The following is a 19,985-nucleotide window of genomic DNA, read 5'->3' on the forward strand; positions in this document are numbered from 1 at the left end:
GTAAATAGAAACATGCACTGTAAACTTGCCTGTTTTTACTATGAACTAACTGGTGTTTTGTGTACTGTGGATTCCTGATGTTACTTTTGCTGTTTTTATACTTTTTTCATCAATCTATATACGGAAACAATTTCTTCCCCCGTTTTTTTTCCCCTTAAACATTTTAAATATACAACAAGATCGAAGTCCAACAACCAGGTCTCAGTTCTGACGGTACAACTAGTTTGTCAAAACCTGACAGCACATCAAACATCAACATAGAAAAAGGGGGGGAGGGAAATCAACGGGGTACAAATACAGATATAAATTCTGAATTTTATTTTCCAGTCGCAAGCAAAAGTATAACAAAAAAAAAAAGGATCACAACAGCCAACAACTGAAAGAGCCATCACAATGAAACCATAGTTATGGCACGTTCCAATCTTTACCTTGATCTAGTCCATAGTATTCTGGGAAAATGGGTTAGTGATAGGAGACAGAAATAACTAGCTGTGAGTACAGACAGCCATAGAATATCACTGTAGTCTCTATTAGTTATTCCAACGTTACTAAAACAATTTCCATTACTGTTAGTGTGTCAGTGATGCAGTGTGTTGAATTTAATGTAGATCCCCCCCGAAAATCTGGATCTAGTGAATTTAATGTGGTTTCATAATGGGACTGTTGGGCCTTGGCGGAGATATACACTCCCTGAGTACCCTTACAGTCTATCTATCTAACTGCTTGGCAACCTGCTATGTAACAAAAACTAAAATATTCTAGACATGAACAACTAAATCTGACCTCTGCTGGCTTATTTAAACTGTGTGTCAGTGCAATGTTCTAACTAGATAATATGTCAAGAGTCATTTAGAAATCAGAGAAAGTCATGTAACGTGTTTAACAGACCAGTAAATAACATGGATACAGTCCTGATCTTTGTTACTAATCATTTACTGTGAATGAAGCTCACTATGTGTGTGCTGCTTGACTCTTGTTTTCTCTGCACAGCTTACACAGCTCAATCCACAGGAATAAAATGAAAGCTGTAATTCATGAATGGTCAAAAAGCAAAGCCACGCAGGGATTTGGTTGCATTAAACAAAATTATTTTGAGGCAGTTTAAATTAAAGTAGTTAATTTCCTAACAGCACAGCAAGTTATTCACATTTACCCAGCCGCATTCCACGCTCAAGCTGAGGGGGATATCATCCATATTCACTGCTTCTAAATGTTGCCTATGTAGCATCACCACCTAAGTATTGTAGTGAATATGAACAACAGGCCTAAACCTGGTGAACAGGCAATACACAGCAACAGCCACAGCACAGCAGGCCCTCATATCACTCAAATCAAATTTTAAGGTAATAATGCAGAGTAATGTTTGATCAGAAAGAGTGGACAGATATTTGAAGGCCAGAGAAACCTCGACACAGACACCTCAAACTGAACTAACAGCACATTGTTAGATTGAACAAATATGGGGAAGTGCTCTGTAATATCGTGGTAAGACGATGTGTAAATACAGTATGAGGAAGCTGTGATTCTCCTTAAATCTTGTCACAACTCACACAGTTAAATATAGCTTTCCTGCCCAATAATACACACGTAATACGTGGTTCAAGTGGCTTCCCCTTTTATGTGAGATTGCTGCATGTGACCTCGGAAAATATAGATTCACTGAAGCATCAGTCACGCTGTTATCAACGCATCTGAAAATAATTCTATTATATATACGGTTTTGGGAAAGCAATATTAACCCCCAACACAAATATAATCAAGATAAGATCAAGGCAAACTCAAACACTTTAAAATTGGTTTGTGATAGTCTCTTCACTCTGATCTAAACCCATCATATAAATAATCATACAACACCACCACACGTTAATTTCTTCTTCACCCCACTGACTCCCTCACTTATGCCAGCATGTGCATGTCCACTTACTTGAAGGCATGGTGTAGGTGTCCTCCTCGTCTATGATCTCAGCATAGTCGTCCGTTTCTGCAGAGAAGAGTCGACAGCAAGATCAGATCTACAACTCACACTGTGATGTGACAAGCAGAGACCCGTGGACAGCATTCACATTGAACTAGCTCAACACAAAACAAAGTACAATTTCTGTCATCAATACAAAAGGATTTGTATCACCGGGATCTATTTCTGTAGTTATATTCCTCGTCCCTACTTCCACCTCCTCCCAAATTACACACAATGTGCAGCTCAATAGGTTCAGTGAACACCCGTTCACGCACAAATAGCAACAGAAACACAACATTGTCAGACAATAAGTACCTTTCCAAAAGCCTGTCACCATACCTGACTCCAGACACATGCACAACAATTAATATGCTCATGGACTATTGAACTGCTAACAACAATGCAACGAGAGAGAGAGAGAGAGAGAGAGAGAGAGAGAGAGAGAGAGAGAGAGAGAGAGAGAGAGAGAGAGACAGACATGAGGAAAGGGGAGGGATGGAAAGTTTATTCTTTCCAGAGAAACAAGCTGGAGAAAAACAGGTTGAGTCATGGATAAGGCAGAAACTGTTCCATGCAGATTGTTCTCACATACACATTAAATCTAGACATAGAGCAGGAATTATATTGTGTTTCTAGTTTAAGAGAAAGTATGTTGTTTACCATCGCCACTAGTTTGACCTGCACATGCAGCAAGAAGAAGGAAAGGGAGAGAAGTGTTAGTTTTAATTTGATAAATTAAATGTTATGAGATGTGTTTCTTATTTTCATTTAATTCTGTGTAGCTGGGAGTTTATCAGAGGTTAGTAGACAGTGTGACTAAAGCTCTCCATGGGGACATCTGGCGAGACAAGGGCTCTTCACTCCACACACAGATTAGGCTTTATAAGGGAAATAGGGTGTGCACACATAATCTATGGTCCCTTTATCTCACTCTTAGCAGTCACTGTCATTCATGACATTTAGAGCGGCGGACAGAGCAGAGGCGAACCGACAGAGGAGAGAGAGACAAACAGGCAAAGAAAGCGAGACATGGATTTATACCTGAGACGCAAACAGCTCTGGTCCGTACTCCTTCCATCCGCTTTTCCATTCGCCTCTCATGATTTGAAACTCTGCAATAGAGATGAGAAAATTATTTTGGGCATTTGGTGACAGGTCTATGTATTCTGAACGCCCCTCCAGTCGCAGTTATGAAGATATCAGCGGAGCCAGAGTAATGAGAGATCCTCCCACTTCCTGTCATGTGTGCTGCTTCACAAAGTCAAAAGCTAAGACCACTAAAGTGTTTTTATATCTAAAGATGACAATTATATTATGACAAAAGCTAAACATTTTATCGTAAAATAGGTGAAGTTTGAAATGGCAGCTTTATGGTTCAACATTGATATTCAGATCATAATATATAATAAGTATAATATAATAAGTGATAACGCTAAATAAAATCGCTCAAAAAACAGGAGGTGATCCGATGATGATTCCTTGTATTGACTCCATATAGTTAATTTGGTGTAAAATGAACCAGTTTACTTACTTGGGTATAGAAGGCAGAGCTCTGTCCCCCTCTGCAGACACAAAATGAAAACACGAATCAGGGAATAGAACCGACCGACTTCATGTTAGAGCTACAACATGATTCCAACAAACACTTTGCTGCCATAGTTATTTTTAGAGAAGCCCAACCAAACTCGTGCAGGTTATTCAAAGTGACAAGCATAAAGCCTCAACAGCCACAATCAGACCTGACTACTATTTGAAACATGGCTGAAAGTGATTTCAGTCCTGTGAACTATTTATAGTAGAAGGGAAAACATGTTTGGAAAATTTGTTCTGTGCTTTAAGTTTCCATCTGAATAATACAAAATAATGTCTCAATAATCCCACACAACTGTCCCACTAAAGTACTGCAAAAGACCCCATAAAATCTATTTACTTTGGATCTGTAGCAAGCACCAAATACATGTAATAAGTGGATCCTACCTTTGTGGACTCTGACGATGAAGGAGTGAGTAGCTGAGGAGACAAGCCGACAGTATCCGTCAATCAAGTCAGCCATGTTTTCTGCTGTAGTCAGCAATGCCGTCGTAACTGTGAGAGGCTACACACACACACACACACACCCACACACAGAAGGATTAGTGTGAGTAGGGCAGGGAATTGCTACACACTGACACAATGAGAGCATTATTATTGATAACGTCTTCTAGCAGTGCACATACGTATACACACACTTTTACACATGCACAACCTACATAGATGCTCTCGCATGGATGCACACATGCTTTTTCTGGTACAAGCCTCCTGTGAACACACATTCTCAACAGACAGTCTTTAAACTTAAGTTAATGTGGTACTTCCAAAAAGCTATATCAGATTTGTTACACATGAAGAAAAATAATTCGATAAGAGCAGAAATTGCTAGAAATCTGATGGGCCTGATATCAGGGTGAGTCAAAAAAAACACAGTTTTGCCTCATTTTCATTTTAAAATGTAGGAACTGTGTTACTGATGCACATGCTTCAAGTCCATTTGATTCAATAAATGAACGGTTCTTTATCCTTTGTGATTTAAGTCTCATACAACATGAACTATTACTCCAAACTTAATATCCAAGCTCCAGCTGACAGAATGGTTTGCAAGGTGTGTGTGTGTGTGTGTGTGTGCGCGCGCGCGTGCGTGTATTGTTTTTACCTCTGGAGCTCCTGCTACGTTGAGCTGCAGCATGCCTTTCCTGTCCTTCTCTTCCAAGGAAGAGTACTGGATTGACTGAACCTGGGTGAAGTTAGCTAAGTGTGTGGGCTGCAGGGAAAAAGACAGATACAAAGAAATGTAAAAAAACACGTGTATGTTGTATTTTTACAATTAAACAATGCTGACTACAGAAGTAAATCATTTAACACTGTGCACTAGAAAACTTATGTTATAAAGAGGGAATTTGAATGTGTTCATAAAGACCGTCCAGGACAAGCTCTTGTTCATTTTTCATGCAAAGATTAATTAATTTGATGAACCACGTCTTCGTTATTTCAGAATTTAATAACAAAATCTGTACACTGAAGGAATAGCTACACATGCAGGTGTTTCCTGTATTTTCAGTTGTCAATGCACTGAGCACCTCCTTCATGCAGCTGTGCACTTTTCATAATAAAGTCATCTGCTGATCAAACATCTGTCTTGTTCTAGCTTTACTGTCTGTTTTGTTACAAAACCTACGAGGCCGTCGGCATTTCAAGACTCATTTCACCTTAGCCAACTGTCTATCAAAGAGGCCAAATCAACCAGTAGAGGGCAGTATAGGTGATTAACGCCATGTCCTCTGAATGATCTTTAATAAAAAGCATGTTGTATACAGTCCTGAAACTTTTGTGGAATGAAAGTGTGTGTGTGTGTGTGTGTGTGTGTGTGTGTGTGTGTGTGTGTGTGTGTGTGTGTGTGTTTATTCACCATTGAGCCCTTATCTGTGAGGTAGCTGATTCCTTCCTCTGGTCCGATAGCTAACTCTACTGATATTACCCAACTAGACTGGAGAGAGAGAGAGAGAGAGAGAGAGAAATACTGCATTAAAATAGATTTACAATAAAATATCATATTTAATCACATCATCTGCTTTATAAACTATACACAATAATGACTGTAATATAGATTCCATAAAGCAATTTAAACATTCTCATCTATTTTCAATATTACTTCTGAAATTAAAATCCATTCAGGACAGAGGATTATGTGCGTTCTGTAGATGACAGTGATAAAACATTGCTGTAGAGAATAACCATATACTGGTCCTTAGAATGAATGTGGAAAAATGCAAAAACTACAATTGCTAACCTCTCTTGTATGGTTCTGCAAGCCATATAAATTAAAGATGAAACCTCACTCTGCGTGTTTCCTACCCTGTGCATGTTAAACAGGCTCCAACCTCCCACGCCATGACTATGAATACATCTTACTGACAATGCATGAATGAACTGTTATCTGTTCATCTTCACATGCAACATCGTGTCTATGCATTAAATGTGGTCCTACCCCTAAAGCACATTTGAAGCACTCCTTGTCGAAGCGGTAGATGGGCGAGAGTATCTCAAAGAACTTGTGGATGCTCTGCTCATCGTTGAAGTTGGCGAACTGCTTGAAGGTTTGCTGGATCTGCTTACGGAGAGTCTTCGCCTAACGGAGAGAGGAGAGGTAGAGAAGGAAGAAAAAAAACATTCCCAAGGGTTCAGTCTTTCTGCGAGAAAGTTGGTTCAGAGCCAAGAAAATGCACAACAGACAAGTGATGAGGCCCAGCGCGAGTGGCAACAGGAGCTTTAACTTAATTCAAGACAATCAGATAATCAGACATTCAGCCAGACATCCAGTCAGTCATCAAGCCGCTCTCCCTGCCAGTCAGCTGGTCGCTCAGTCAAATACCCCTTAGAGCATCCAGCTGACTGAGCAGAACAAGGATTCCCTAAGACATTTCTGCCTCTGTCACTTCAGGCGATGGAACTTCAATGGGACACTTTGGCCACATAGACCGATGAAACTTACTGATTCTGTTTCGTTTTTATAAGTGTTTTAACCTCACCTTGAGAGAGTCCAGCAAGCTTTTGGGGAAGAACCTTCTCAAACCAACATCTTTCCTAAAAAGGACAAACAGAATCGCAACATTTATCTTCGAGTAGTTGAAGTTTACCTTCAGATAAATCATTATAATACATTCAATGTAAATTAGAAGTAACATAATAAAAAATAGAAATTCTTACTCTAGTAGTTCATAGTTTGATTTCTTATCCAAGGCGTTGCCTGGCATCTCTCTGAAGAACCTCCTGTATGATTTACACAGAGAAGGAAATATACATTTAACAAACAGGATTAAATGGTAAACATTTTAATTTTATTCCAGACACTCTGGAAAACAGTTCTGTTGATTTTTCTCATTATTGTTGCATAAGAACGAATGTGTGCGTGTTTCTTACCTAATTTCCAAACATCCCAGTTTCAAAGCAACATCTTGATCCACCCGATCAGCTATATGCTGCATATAATCACTCTTTACCTGGAGAAACACAGTGAAGCAGCCCAACATTTAATAACAACACTGATGAACAGATTAAATTTACTAATGCAATACATGTAGTGTTTGACAGTAGTGTCAGGTAAGAGCAGAGTGAATTGGTATCTTTTTATCCATCTGTTTAAAGATACGCCTTGATGGACACAAACGTGATGAAGGAGGTGACAGAGAAGATGAGGCAGGTTCAAGAAAATAATACACATCATTTAAACCAAATTTTACTTTTTCTATTTCACAAGGAGGACAGCTTTCTATCACCTATTTTTCTCTGATCCCACTGTGGTGTCTCACCTGGTGATAGAGGTAGTTGAGAGAGGGTTTGTCTTCACAGAAATGGCTAAGGTAACCTTTAGGAAGGTACCGTATCCGCAACTCATACCTGAGAATGACAGAGACAATCAGGAGTCAGGATAAATAACAGTAATACACGCACGCACACACACACACGCATACATAATGAAATAATCTGCAGCATCCAGATTCAATGCATGTCTGACGCATAGAAGGATCCTGCTTACTCATTCATGCAGCTGACGCATACACAAACCTCAACGCATATTAAGGCCTTGCTGTGGCCCAGTGTGAACTATAGAAGAGATGAAAGGCACGACAAGCTCAAATTTAAAAAACAGATCTCTGTGTTTTTTGGGAATATTATTTCTAACAGTGTATTTTATTGATTAACAAATTGCATTTACATTTTTAAACACTTTCCAAGAGAAAATGTACTCAATATAGCTCAAATATTTGTGCCTCAACCTAGAACAACAGCGTGAAAGCTGGCATGTTTAGACAAACAATACCCAGCAGCCTGTAACACAGAAGTTTGCCCTTTCACAGTGACAACACTGATCAGATCAATCCCACATCTTTTCAGAGATTATACATACATATCTGATATATATATATATGTTGTAAATCATCACAGGGAAGTTGTTTTTTTGAGCAATGACACTGCTGTTTGCACTCTTTTGCAAAAAAGGCTAAAGTTAATGTCAGCGACCGATGAACATCCCAGCATCTGGTAGATTCTGTGTCAGAGTCACTTAGGCATGATGGCCGACTGCCAACAAAGGCGTTTGAAACCCGGTTTTAAAGTTTAAAGATTCCCTTTTTAATCACTATGTCAGTGTCTGGTGGCACAGTGAGACGTGGTTTTTTATATTAAGCTGACAGTGAACTAACCGAATATGATACCATATAGGAAAAACGAAATTCCCACTGTTACACTTGCCAGTTAGCCGTGTCACAGACGTATTCAGATGTGTCATCCCTGTTTATGGTCACATATTATTTTATGACTGACACATTGCAGTGACTAGGGTTGAGAGAAATGGGTCAGGGGAGTAGTGAGCTCCAAGCTGCTGTGATGCTACAAGCCTGCAGTTAGATAACAAAAGAAATCAAGGTTGAGGACAAAATGAATAAAACATCCCTGTTCTATAATGAATGAACCAAAAAAAGCGGTGCAAGAAGAGGCAAAACGATGCAAGTTTGAGAGAAAAAAAGAGAACTGGATGAGAAGGGAAACAGATGCCAGATAGGGAAAAGAAGGATGGAGAGAAGGATCAAAGTGAAAAAGAGTGACTGCGAGCACGCAAGACAGAATAAGAGAGAGGGAGAGCATGCGAGGGAGTGAGAGAGGAGTGAGATAGAGTCAGTCCATCCCCTGGGCTACTGCTGCTGTTCTAACAATAGCTTGGCAACAGCAGAAGCTCCTGTGGGCTTGCAGCTCCGTCACCCTCGGAGGCAGAGCTGCAACAACTGGCAGTGCTGCTCTGCTGCATGTCAGTGGTGTGAACAACAGGTTCATTGTGAATACATTTCAATTTTAATGACTTTGGGTGTCACACATTGACTGCAGGACAATGGACTGAATTGTAAGAAAGCTGTTAACAATATCAGAGTAGTGTGGCAGAGCGCCAGCGCAGTGGGGCTGTAGGTTGAAAAAGGACAGAGCTGCTTTCAAATCCCGAGCAGCACAGAGAACCAATGAATGTTCTTTATTATAGAAGAGCAAATTAAATGTGTAGATTAAGGCGTGAGGAATTATAATAGGCAAACAAATAGCATCAACATAAACTACTCATTGCATGCAGGTCATGCACTTGTGTAATGAAGTCACCTTGACCAGGTGACTTTAGATTAATGCCATAATCCCTGTTGGCTATTATGTCCTCTATATTCAAATTTAGATATTAGATATGGATGAATGAGGAAACACATTATATACAGACTTGAATCTCAAGAAAAATGAAAAACAAGAGCCTTGGTAAAAGGAGGAAATTAAATATTAAATACTTGGTTGTTGTATTTATTGGTGCGTATATTCTGTGTGTTTCAGGTCTTATTGTCTATAAAATGGTTTCATTGGGACCATATTATATAGCTGTAACCTTGTAAAGGTATTAATATCATATGGTTGGTTGGCAGGTTAGTAGCTTGAAGCCTTGTAGCTTCTATACAGTCAAACAGGGAATTTGTAAAGATGACTTTATCGTAATGATCTGCCTCTTGTTCTCATCTGAGAAGAATCAAACATACTACGCCTGGTCTTTGGTACTAGAATACATTAAGGAAGGCGAGTGCCCTCCTGATTACCCTGAGGTATCGACCCACAGCTACCTGAGCTACAAACACATACAGAGGCATCATCAAGCATGAGTGTGTACTAATGGTCTTTAAGGGACTTCAACATCCAGACCCGCTCATCGACTGAGTGAGCACACAAACACATTACATCCTGACACTCCTACTGAGACAAGGGAAGAAATGGGGAGAGGGAGCAAACAGCGTAAAGCCCAATTCATGCTTCTGTGTCGAAGCTACGCCATAGCCTACGTGTAGACGTGTACCCTACGCAGAGCCCTGACGTGCACCTCCCCAAAAATGTAACTACGAATCGCATCTCGGGGAGACTCGCCGCCATTTTTGAATTGAGTATTTATTTTCTTCGCTGCAGTGTTTTAAGACAAAGTAATTGCTCTTCAACATCTATCAGCTCCAACTCAAACATGATCTGCTTAGTAACACTCGCCATTGTTCTGAAGTAAACAGTGATGCCAGAGAAGTTGTAAAGAAACGGACCAGAAACCAGAAGACACTCAACACCAGCATAGAAACTCTACTGCCACTAGCGTTTCGGCAGTGTAATTGCAGTGCAACTCAAACACACAACTATGAATGCTCAGCCCTGTGCAGAGGCTACGTGCGTACGTACGCCGTAGCTTTGACGCAGAAGTATGAATCAGAAACATTGAATCTTATTGTAGTTCTACCTCCACTCCTCCTGGGGGTGCTGTTTCTCATATTTCTCCCGGACGTGAGACACGCCCAAATCTGGGTGTAACCAATGGAGAGCATCAGAGTGCAGATGGGTGAGACGGAGACCCAGAGAGGACACACAGCGCAATTTGTGGATCTCTGCTATCTTCTGGATAACACCCTGTTAAAACAGCGATAAATAAAGGAGAAGTTGAGGGTTGAGAAAATGACAATGGAAAGATGGAAAGAAAAGAAACATTTGTGGGACTTACCCTGACATCTGTGGCATCTCCATGCCTGATATTACTAGCCCAACTACTTGGTTCACTATTTGTCTCAAAGTAATGGAAGATCTTGAGCACCCGGTCCATGGAGCCAGGGGGGCGCTCGAGGCCACCGGCAGAGCTGCTGGTACCAACGCCAGGCATCCCGGACCGGGATTTCACCCCACAACCACCCGCTGCCGAGTGATTGAGGTTGGGCTCCAGGTAGGAAGACGACGCCATGCCTGACTCAAATGCTCCTGCTGGGGCTAACTGGCCGTCATATTCTGAAAAAGAGAAGCAAATACATATAAGGTCAAAAAACATGACTTCATAGTTGACTAGTAATCTGTGAAATGAGTTTATATGGGCAGGGGGGGTGTCAAAAGGTAAACAAATTTAAAAGATATGTTCAAATAAAAACTTCATCAAACATTTAAATACAAATCTGATAGAGACAATGAAACACCCACTCAAACGTCATCTGCAGCCTGTCATTCAAGCTACACTTTACACATTTGTCATGACACAAAACAAGCTGCATTAATAATCAGTAAGACATAAAAGAGAACTCATGCACAACAAATCCAGGTGGAGAAGAGACAGTAAATCTGGGACGAAACTCAACAAACGTCTGTCGTTAGTGAGCAGGAAAACAAGCCCGCTGGCATTAAACTGCATCTAAATAAGCATGCGGGCGAGCCGGTGTGATGAGGAGGGGTTAACCAGACAGTCAGTCAGCGAAAGAGTCAATATAACCCTGCAAAATGCAGACTCAAGGTCTTTTCATAAGGACCTATTGGACTCGCAGTTCAACATAAATCAGGTGAGTTTCGATAAATAAATAAATCTTTGAGCAGCTCCAGTCACTCAGTGGTCTGATCATTCAGTCCTCCCTGCAGTGGAGAGCGGAACTAGCCAACAGGCAAAAGCCATATTTGAACTCTGTTTGAAGCACATTTACCCTGCCCTGCCTGCGTGGCTACTCAGCTACACTTTGCAATCTGGTGGTTTGAAAAAAATAATATGGCTAGACATGCTAAGGTCTGCTGTAGGAGGATTACTTAATTGCTCTGGACACACTTTAGTGGACTGGTATCGGCTCTGGCTCATGTTACACAAGTCTTCTGCCAACACTAGTTGATCTCTGTTACCAACATCTAGAAAAGGATGTGTCAAATTTGACAGACACTGATTAATCAACAGTATTTAATGTGGATCAGACAAGTCGGTCAGTGTATGCCCAAGTTCCAAACACTTTCTATGTCAGTAACGTGATACTACTATTAGGTGGAAGTCTAAATAATAATTTATACGGATAAGATGAGCCTACAAAACCACAAGAAGTCTCATTGAAAATATTTAAAGTACTGCAGTGCTAAATAAATGCAAACCAGAACTAGAATGGCACTCGGTGGAGAGCATATGTCCATGAAGGCCCTTATGATGACACATTTAAAATCACCAGGTCCACATTTTTATTTGAAACTGCACCAAATTGAAGAAAGTCATAAGTATCAGTGCCCGAAACATATCTGATTTATTTTGTCAAGATCCATGAATTGTTCTCTAAGAAATCAACGAAAATATTTCACAATGGTTAAGAAAGTGTAAAAAAGATCCTGGATCGGCCCTATGATCCAAATCTAGACCAAAATTTTATGTGTTTTTCCATGACCCATAAGGCATCCTTCAACTAAGTTATGTGGTAATCCATCCAGTATTTAATGTGTAATCTTGCTTACAAACAAACCAACCAACAAACAGGGGTTGAAGCATAACCTGCTTGGCAGAGGAAGGAACAAACCATCCTGCTAGAAATTCTTCCATTTTTGTCTCTGCTTCCTTTTAACCCATTGACCCCCTTTGAAAGTTGTTTATGTAACACCTTCTTTCTACTGCAGGTTCATCCTCACATGTCTTATGAGACTCGCTCTCTGCAGCTCCCTGTTATTCCTGTGTCATATTGTGACTTTGTGGATATCCCAGCAGGCCTTGTTGAGTCATCATCACTCCAGTGACTGGTTTCAGCTAACTGTGAATTCTGGCTGTCACGGTGGTGAAACAAGTCTGAGAGAATATTATCATGGCTCATTTCCAGAATTGTGGATGTTATCAAAAACAAAATGATATTACAAAATACCTGTTGAAAATTTTGTCAATCAGTAAATTTGTCAAAACTCCCAAATGGTGTTTTACTGTTACCGTCGACCTTGGTTGTTTCAATACTGTTCAGCAGCAAGCGAAAAAAAATCACATCAGCATTTTTCTGTATTGTGCTAAGGTCACTGCCAGAAGGCTCCATACTGAGAAAAAAGGAAGAAACACAGCAACAGAAGTATAGAAACTGATCCAGGGAAAGTTCGCTCAGCACTTTTAACAGCTTGACTTACAGTTGACTTTTCAAAGACGGCAAGCAAAACAGAAGTGTAGGGGATGACATTATGCATCTTGAAACTTGACTCAGCATTCTCTTAAGAACTGGCTGTATCAATAGTGTGTGTGTGTGTGTATAATACTGCGGTTGTATGCGATACACATTATTACATCCACAGATGTGGAGTCAATGCGCTAACTTTCTTTTTTAGTCTGTACTCTCGAGATTGTCGTGACATCGCACTGCGCATTGCATTCATAATATCAAACTCATATCTGTGTTATTAACCTTATTGTTTTATTGTTCTATGAACCAATCACATCTTCTTACCTCCACTTGATATTTGTTAGAATGGTAACTGGACACATTTTCTTTTGCTAATAATAATAATAATGATTACAATAATGATAATACTAAATTCTAGATCTTACAACAGCCTATTTTTTGTGTAAAAATGATCTCATATAGGAGAATTGATGAACTGAGGTCAGTGTATAATAGCCACAGATCTAACAGACCCTCACTCGAGGCTTTATTACAAGAGATTAATGCAGATTTAGATTAAAATAAAAATGTCACTCAAACAGAATTACTAACATCATCCAATTAAATGATACTACAGTACCTTGGCTGTGATACTACTGGATTATTAGATGGCGTTATAATCCCTATAACAGAGTGTGCTAGTGCTATAATTCCATTAACAATTCCATTAACAATACCACTATATAATTTCTTTATAACAACAGCTACAGATATCAAAGGTGCAATTTATAGCATTGCACTGCTATTTGGTCATAATAATCATATCAGTAGGGTTTTGTTGATCAAATCACTTATAGTCACTGCCACTTTAATAGTTGTTGTTAGCTTTTGTTTTAGTTTTTAACAACCTTAGTGAAGTGCTTGAAAAGGAAGATGGTTTAAACTATGAACCATTCCAGTTGTTGTTGGCACTATATTTCCAGTGCAGGTGCATTTAACCTTGTTTAGTTCCTCCTAAAAATATAAGCTTCTGGACCAATGTGATTATTTTGATGATTTTTCTAACTACGCAAAGAAAAAATATGCAAAGATCAATTTTCTGATTAATCTTATACGCACAATACAATATTGTGCACAGCTCATCATTTTAATTGTGTAACGTTTACCAATAACAACCACTACTGTTTCCCATAATTGACACATGTCTCACTACATCGAATGTTCTGTTGTCACAACTGTATGAATTCCTACTGTACGAGTCAGGTTTTGTGTTTAGTGGACATCAGAGTAATGACATCATAATATTTTTGCTCTGAATGAAAAATCGAGCAAACACATTATAATTATGTTGACTACAAAACAATAAATTCCAAGCACATTTTTCTTAATTCAGAAAATCAGGATTTGCTGTACAATATGTATCATTAATGATACGTTTATCTCAACACGTTATGTGGAAAACTCCTGTCCACATAAGATCTGTTACAGTTGCCCAACACAGTTGTTTTAACAGCACCAGTTCTGGCTTTCATGCCTCCTCTCAGGGGGACAACTTTAAAAAATGTATTGGGGACATTATTTAGACTGCAACTCATTTTTAAATAGAAGCAGTTTCACCAGGGGAGAAACAGAGTCACAAACCACAGTCAGCCATCTGCTGCTGCTCACTCATTCAGTAATCAGATTAGATATTAAGCAAATATTGTTCACACCACGGCACACAGGGACACAAACAAAATAGTGGTGCAAAAAAAACACGTAACCTTAACCTAAATACTACATACAGCTTAATGAAATCCTATTAGAAAAGGTGGCATTCCTACATGTTGTACATACAGCTACTTACTGCTGTGCTGTACATCACATGTAGGAAATGTAGTGGGTGTAGTAACCAAAAGAGCGTCAGTAAATATGACCTGCAAATCAAGCTACCAACGAGTGTGGAATGGAGTTAATGAAATGTCAATGGAGGTGGAAATTAAATGTTATCCAACATTCACTGAGTCTGTTTCTTAGCAAAATATCTGAAATAGTTTTGAAAGGGTTTCGCTAGTGATGGACATAATGCCATCAAATCAAATGACAGACGTAAGATGCTCTCCACTAAGACATGCACTGATGTCCGGACATTTTCCAGAAATTCTCTGGAGGGGCTGTATGTGAGAATGCAAATGTAAGAGTGAGTTGTTCCAGAGCAAGTCGGTGTGTTGATGACGTTTCTAACTCACAACAGACATTATATTGGAAGAATACAAATACGTCAGGATGAAAACGAGGTGCCATACACGTAAAAGACACTGACGAACATGTCACCTGAAAAGACAGCGAGATTCAGACTGCATGCTCTACAGGGCCCCACTCCTCGCCTGTGTGTTCGGACATGTTTCCTGTTGTTGTGTTCCAGACAATCTCCAGCTGTGATCTTCATATGTGAAGGGCAAACTGAAATTGGGTCTGTACATTTTCCTGAGTCCATATCTGAAAACTTCTTTAAAAAGGCCATATAAACGCAATATATTACTTATGCTGTCCCAACTGAGTACCTAGCAAAATTGATTCAGGGCAGCAAAACATATGGATCTTAAGCTACAATAATGAAAGTCTTAAATATAGTTGAAGCCCAAAACACGGGACAAATGAAACCCTATCTCACTGCACCACTTTCTACTCAGCATAACTGCACTAAATCCCCACATGCATGCTCTCACAGCCTCACAAGAGAGGAATCAAATCAACTAGGCCATGGAGGCAGCCAGGAGGGGTGCAGGCTGCTGCCAGGCCCACCGCCACCCCCTCTCTCTCTCAGTGGGGCTCCACTGACTGACACTCAGCCTGTTAAACCACAGAAGGCTGGAGTTGAGCTCTGTCCCGTAGCAGCAGCAGAAGGACGGTTTATCTTCTCGCCTAGCTGGTATCTGGGTTACTGTGGTTAGCACAATCCTAAGGGGAGCCTGGGATGCTTTGGCTTTTTTTTTTTTTTTTTTACCGCCCCCCTCCTCTCGTTCCTCACATTTATCCCTTCTTTCATGTCCTGCTTTCTAAAGTGTGCATCTTCTCCCCTCTTTCACTTCCCACATCCCAATTCCCCTGGATCTTCCCTCTTTCTGCATCCCTCTCTCTTCATCTGCAACTCTTTTCCACCCCACCTTGATTAATCTCCTCCTGCCACTCGTCACACATGCTCGCAGACCTTTTAGTTCCTGCCTTCACATCTCCATTTCATCCTCCCGTCCTATTGAACCACCTCTCTTCCTTCCTCCCTCTCATCTTTCTCTCATCCTCAAACAATTTCCTCTAACCTCCCCCTCTCTCCCCCTCTCTCTTCCTCACTCTCTCATTGAGGTGACTGAATAAAGCTTGACACTGGTTGTATATCAACATACGTGACACCCCATGTGACTGTTCAGTGCTGGTCTTAATGTCACTTCCACTTTCTAAAGTGTGCCGAACACACCAAGGAAGCTGCAATAAGAGTCTGTGTGTGTGTGTGTGTGTGTGTGTGTGTGTGTGTGTGTGTGTGTGTGTGTGTGTGTGTGTGTGTGTGTGTGTTGTTCCAATGACATCAAAGCTTCAAGGGCGAGTGAATATAGCCACCACCTCCCACCACTTATATTCGCTGTAACCTTGGCAAACAGAGAAGGATTCTGCAGTGTTGTTCAGTTGGTTCAGACGAGGCTTAAAGAAAAAGGAAACATCTTTGCGATTCATTGTCTATATTTTACAACAAGGAGGTTAGGGTTAGGGTTTTCACTGCCGTTTGTCTGTTTGTGAACAGGATTACACAAAAACTACGAAAACTGATTTTCTTGAAACTTGGTGAAAGGATTGGGTGTGGACCAAGGAAGACCCTGTTAACTGCATGAGTTGTTTCCAAGCAGAATCATAACAGCTAATGAGAGACCGGAACAGCTGATGGTGCTGTCAATGCAACGGTAAACATTATGAGGCCATTATATTACAACGTCAGCTAGCCCCTCTCCATTTTGTTTACATCTGCTCCCCTATGAGCTCACACGAGAGACATGAGGTGACGTGTCGCTGCCTCTGGAGAAATAATCGTTTGATGCACCAAGTTACCCACTCTCTGGGCAGTTTCAGCAACCTGTCATGCTGTAGCTGTACTGAACATAGAGCTAGGGAAATTCAAAATAAAGCTTCAACACGCAGACTCAGACAATTACTTTTTTCATTGTCTGATTAATATGGATATGAATTATACTTAAACAAAATAAATCATGTTGATGAATTCAAGCTTATTTTTCCTTCATATATATATAATGAAATCGGAAGAAAGACAGGTGCACTGTATTTATAAAGGTGAATATTATATGATCAATATTTACAATCTATCTTCTAAATATTTAATAAAATACCCCGTGGACAGTAAACAACAGCATATTTAACTACAGATTTTAATATTCTCTATTACTGAGGTTTGCATTTAGTTTGTGGTATGCAGCATGTTTGTATTGATATTCTTTTAAGTACATACTTGGTAGGGGGTGCTGTGCATAGATGCAAGCCCCCTTGCTCCAGCAGAGAGGGATACAGCCGCTGTTTTCCATTTGTGCTGCGATGGGACAGTTCCAGATCTAGCCACGGGTCTCCAGACAAAACTCTTGGACCCCGGATACAGCATAAAGCGCAAGACTGGCTGCTGATGTGGCTTGTTTGCAACCAGGGAAAATTCCTAGTTTTTCGAATTTAAATAAACTAGCGATGTGCAAAATGAGATATCCAAAAATATTCCCAAAAAAGCTTGAAAGTGAGACTTGCTGTGCTGGTACCAGGGCTGTCACAGCATGGTTACAGGGGTGGTACTATCCATTTGTAACTTTTAGCCACGAGACAGCCACAGGAAATGCAATAGAGAAAAAAGAAAAATCAATCAAAGACAGTTTCCCGCAGGGATGTAATTCCGGTAAAGCAGACAGCCCAGTGAGAGGAAACAGAGGATGTCAAATATTCTTTGTACTTTAAAATGTGGTGACACAGCAAGTAAACCCACAAGAGGTTGAGAGAACACCAGTCCGTAACTGACAACTCTCTAGCATCCACTCCACTTCTGCGTCACTCCACGATAGATGCAGACATCGATCATCCGGCTCCAAATCCAGGTGATAGAGATGCTCAAAATGTTTTACCTTAAACAATACTGAGATAAAGGTCTGACTCAGCTTCTCACAATGGTCCAGCATGCAGAAATGATCCAAATCAATAAAGGACAGGCTTTCTTTCACTCTTCTCCCATACTAAAACAACTGAATTCACAAAAAACAAATGTGCAGTATCAGGAATCCGAGTTACTGATCACAGGACTGTGACTTCCTCTTCTACGTCTTGCTAAAACATAATGTTAGTTCAAGACTTGTGGAAGTGGCTTAGGGTCCAGGTTTCAGTCATCAATCCGTCCCAGTTTATGTTATGAACTTTAGTCGCACAAAATTCCTTTACCATTGTGCAATGCGATATGTAACGATCCCTGTAAGGCAGCTCTTTCTGTGCTCCTTCCCGTCAGGGAGATTGAGCCCTCTGGGCTGCAGCAGATTCAGTAAGTTGCCCAAGGACACTTCAGCAGGGTGTAAGCTTCACAAAACAAGACATTCAAGCCAGGCTTCTGTGGCCGGGCGATGATTCTCTTTCAATTAAGCTCTGCTGCAGTCCACTAAATCCCCAATAAATATCAAATGCAGGTCTTCTGTGGGGCCGCTGATTCAATTAATCAATCCTTTATGTGAAATTCAAATAAGGCAGCTGCCCTGAATCCATGAATCTCAAGTCGCAGGTTACAAAATACCGCTGACAGCCCTGGCTGGCAAAGTAAAACTCAGCAAAGTAGCATTTTCCAAGAGAAGTAGTAGTTTGGTCAGTAAATCCAAAATGTTGTCTCAAGGAGATGGAAAGACAGATTAGAAAAGCAGAAACTGGCCTCAGTGAATATAGAGATGAAATGTAGGGCATAGAGGGGCGTAGAGAAATGGAGCATAGTGAGATTGAGGTATGAGAGTGTCCGACGCAGAAGGGAAAAAGGAGAGAAAAGATGGGGAAAGAAGGATGCACAAAGGAGAAAGATGAGGCACCGAGAGACTAAAAGATGAGCTGTGAAAGAGCAGAATTATGAAAAAAGAAAGCCAATTAAAAAGAAAACAAAGACAAGAATGGGAAAAGAGAAGAAAGAGAGAGCGGCGAAATCCCAGGCAGAAGAAGATCCCCACATCCTCCGAAGCGTTCCCACAATGCTCTGAGCCTGTAGGAGTAAACCAGGTCATAGCAGGTGTCTGATGTCAGAGAGAGACATAAAGCGACAGCGTCCTGAAGGGCGAGGTGGAGTGAAAAAACAGCAAAGGACAAAAAAAAAAGAAAAAGCTCGGATTCAGTCAGACAGGATGACGAATAAATATGAAGAGAAAAGAATGTCACAGGAGTCGCTTGGACAAAAAAAATTGATGCAATAAATCCTTATGGAAGTCAGTCATTTGTGTATTGTTCCGTCTGGCATCTGAAGGCTTTCCTCTACAGCAGCGGAAGAGCAACTAGATCACAACATCATGTCCAACCTTAAACTCACACACATACTGCCGCAGCCACACACACACACAGTATATCTAGCGCAATCCTTGAGCAGTCAAATGAGTGCAGCATAGAGACTGTATAGTGAGAGAGTATGTGTTTAAGCCAGAGAGAGAGAGAGAGAGTGAATGTACACAAGAATGCATGTGCTTGTGGGTAAGCAGGTACGCGATTGTGCACATACATATGTGAATGTGTGTGTGAGTGTGTGATATACTCAAAGTGAGTTTCCGCATATGCGACAGTGTTTCTCCTCTGCTGTGTTTTCAGTTTAGGCTGCTGTTACCACGCTGCGAAAAAGGCTGCTCCACTAACTTACAGGCAGGAGGGGTGTGTGTGCGTGTGTGTTCGTGGAGGGCAGAGAAGGAGAGGGAGGAGAGACAGAAATGTTGTAATTGAGACTTGATGCAGTTGAAAGAGAGCAAACTGGTAGGACAGTACTTATAAATATATTATAAATATGCCATAGGATGACGCTGTTCAATCAACACTACAACTTTAACAAACTAGGTATAGAC

The 19,985-nt window shown here is 40.6% G+C and overlaps 1 protein-coding gene across 19 annotated transcripts in view; it reads right to left on the bottom strand.

Moving 5' to 3' along the window:
* LOC117777069 (focal adhesion kinase 1-like) overlaps positions 1-19,985 on the bottom strand; it is a 60,445-nt gene that overhangs the window by 27,522 nt on the left and 12,938 nt on the right. For 4 of the 19 annotated variants that reach the window (XM_034611578.1, XM_034611576.1, XM_034611577.1 and 1 more), the window contains 15 exons: positions 10,545-10,822; positions 10,287-10,453; positions 7,300-7,387; positions 6,911-6,990; positions 6,698-6,760; positions 6,520-6,574; positions 5,979-6,119; positions 5,400-5,477; positions 4,647-4,754; positions 3,935-4,052; positions 3,489-3,519; positions 2,999-3,069; positions 2,618-2,635; positions 1,925-1,981; positions 429-449 (listed from right to left, as the gene is read on the bottom strand). In XM_034611578.1, the coding sequence (XP_034467469.1) occupies positions 429-449; positions 1,925-1,981; positions 2,618-2,635; positions 2,999-3,069; positions 3,489-3,519; positions 3,935-4,052; positions 4,647-4,754; positions 5,400-5,477; positions 5,979-6,119; positions 6,520-6,574; positions 6,698-6,760; positions 6,911-6,990; positions 7,300-7,387; positions 10,287-10,453; positions 10,545-10,778 (1,330 nt within the window). In that variant the 5' untranslated portion in view covers positions 10,779-10,822. Of the gene's footprint in view, positions 1-428; positions 450-1,924; positions 1,982-2,617; positions 2,636-2,998; positions 3,070-3,488; positions 3,520-3,934; positions 4,053-4,646; positions 4,755-5,399; positions 5,478-5,978; positions 6,120-6,519; positions 6,575-6,697; positions 6,761-6,910; positions 6,991-7,299; positions 7,388-10,286; positions 10,454-10,544; positions 10,823-17,389; positions 19,422-19,985 lie in introns of those variants that run through there. The other 15 variants (XM_034611579.1, XM_034611572.1, XM_034611570.1 and 12 more) reach the window with 11 other exon arrangements.

This window comes from Hippoglossus hippoglossus, chromosome 16 (genome assembly GCF_009819705.1).
Source record: "Hippoglossus hippoglossus isolate fHipHip1 chromosome 16, fHipHip1.pri, whole genome shotgun sequence".
In the NCBI taxonomy this organism is placed as follows: Eukaryota; Metazoa; Chordata; class Actinopteri; order Pleuronectiformes; family Pleuronectidae; genus Hippoglossus; species Hippoglossus hippoglossus.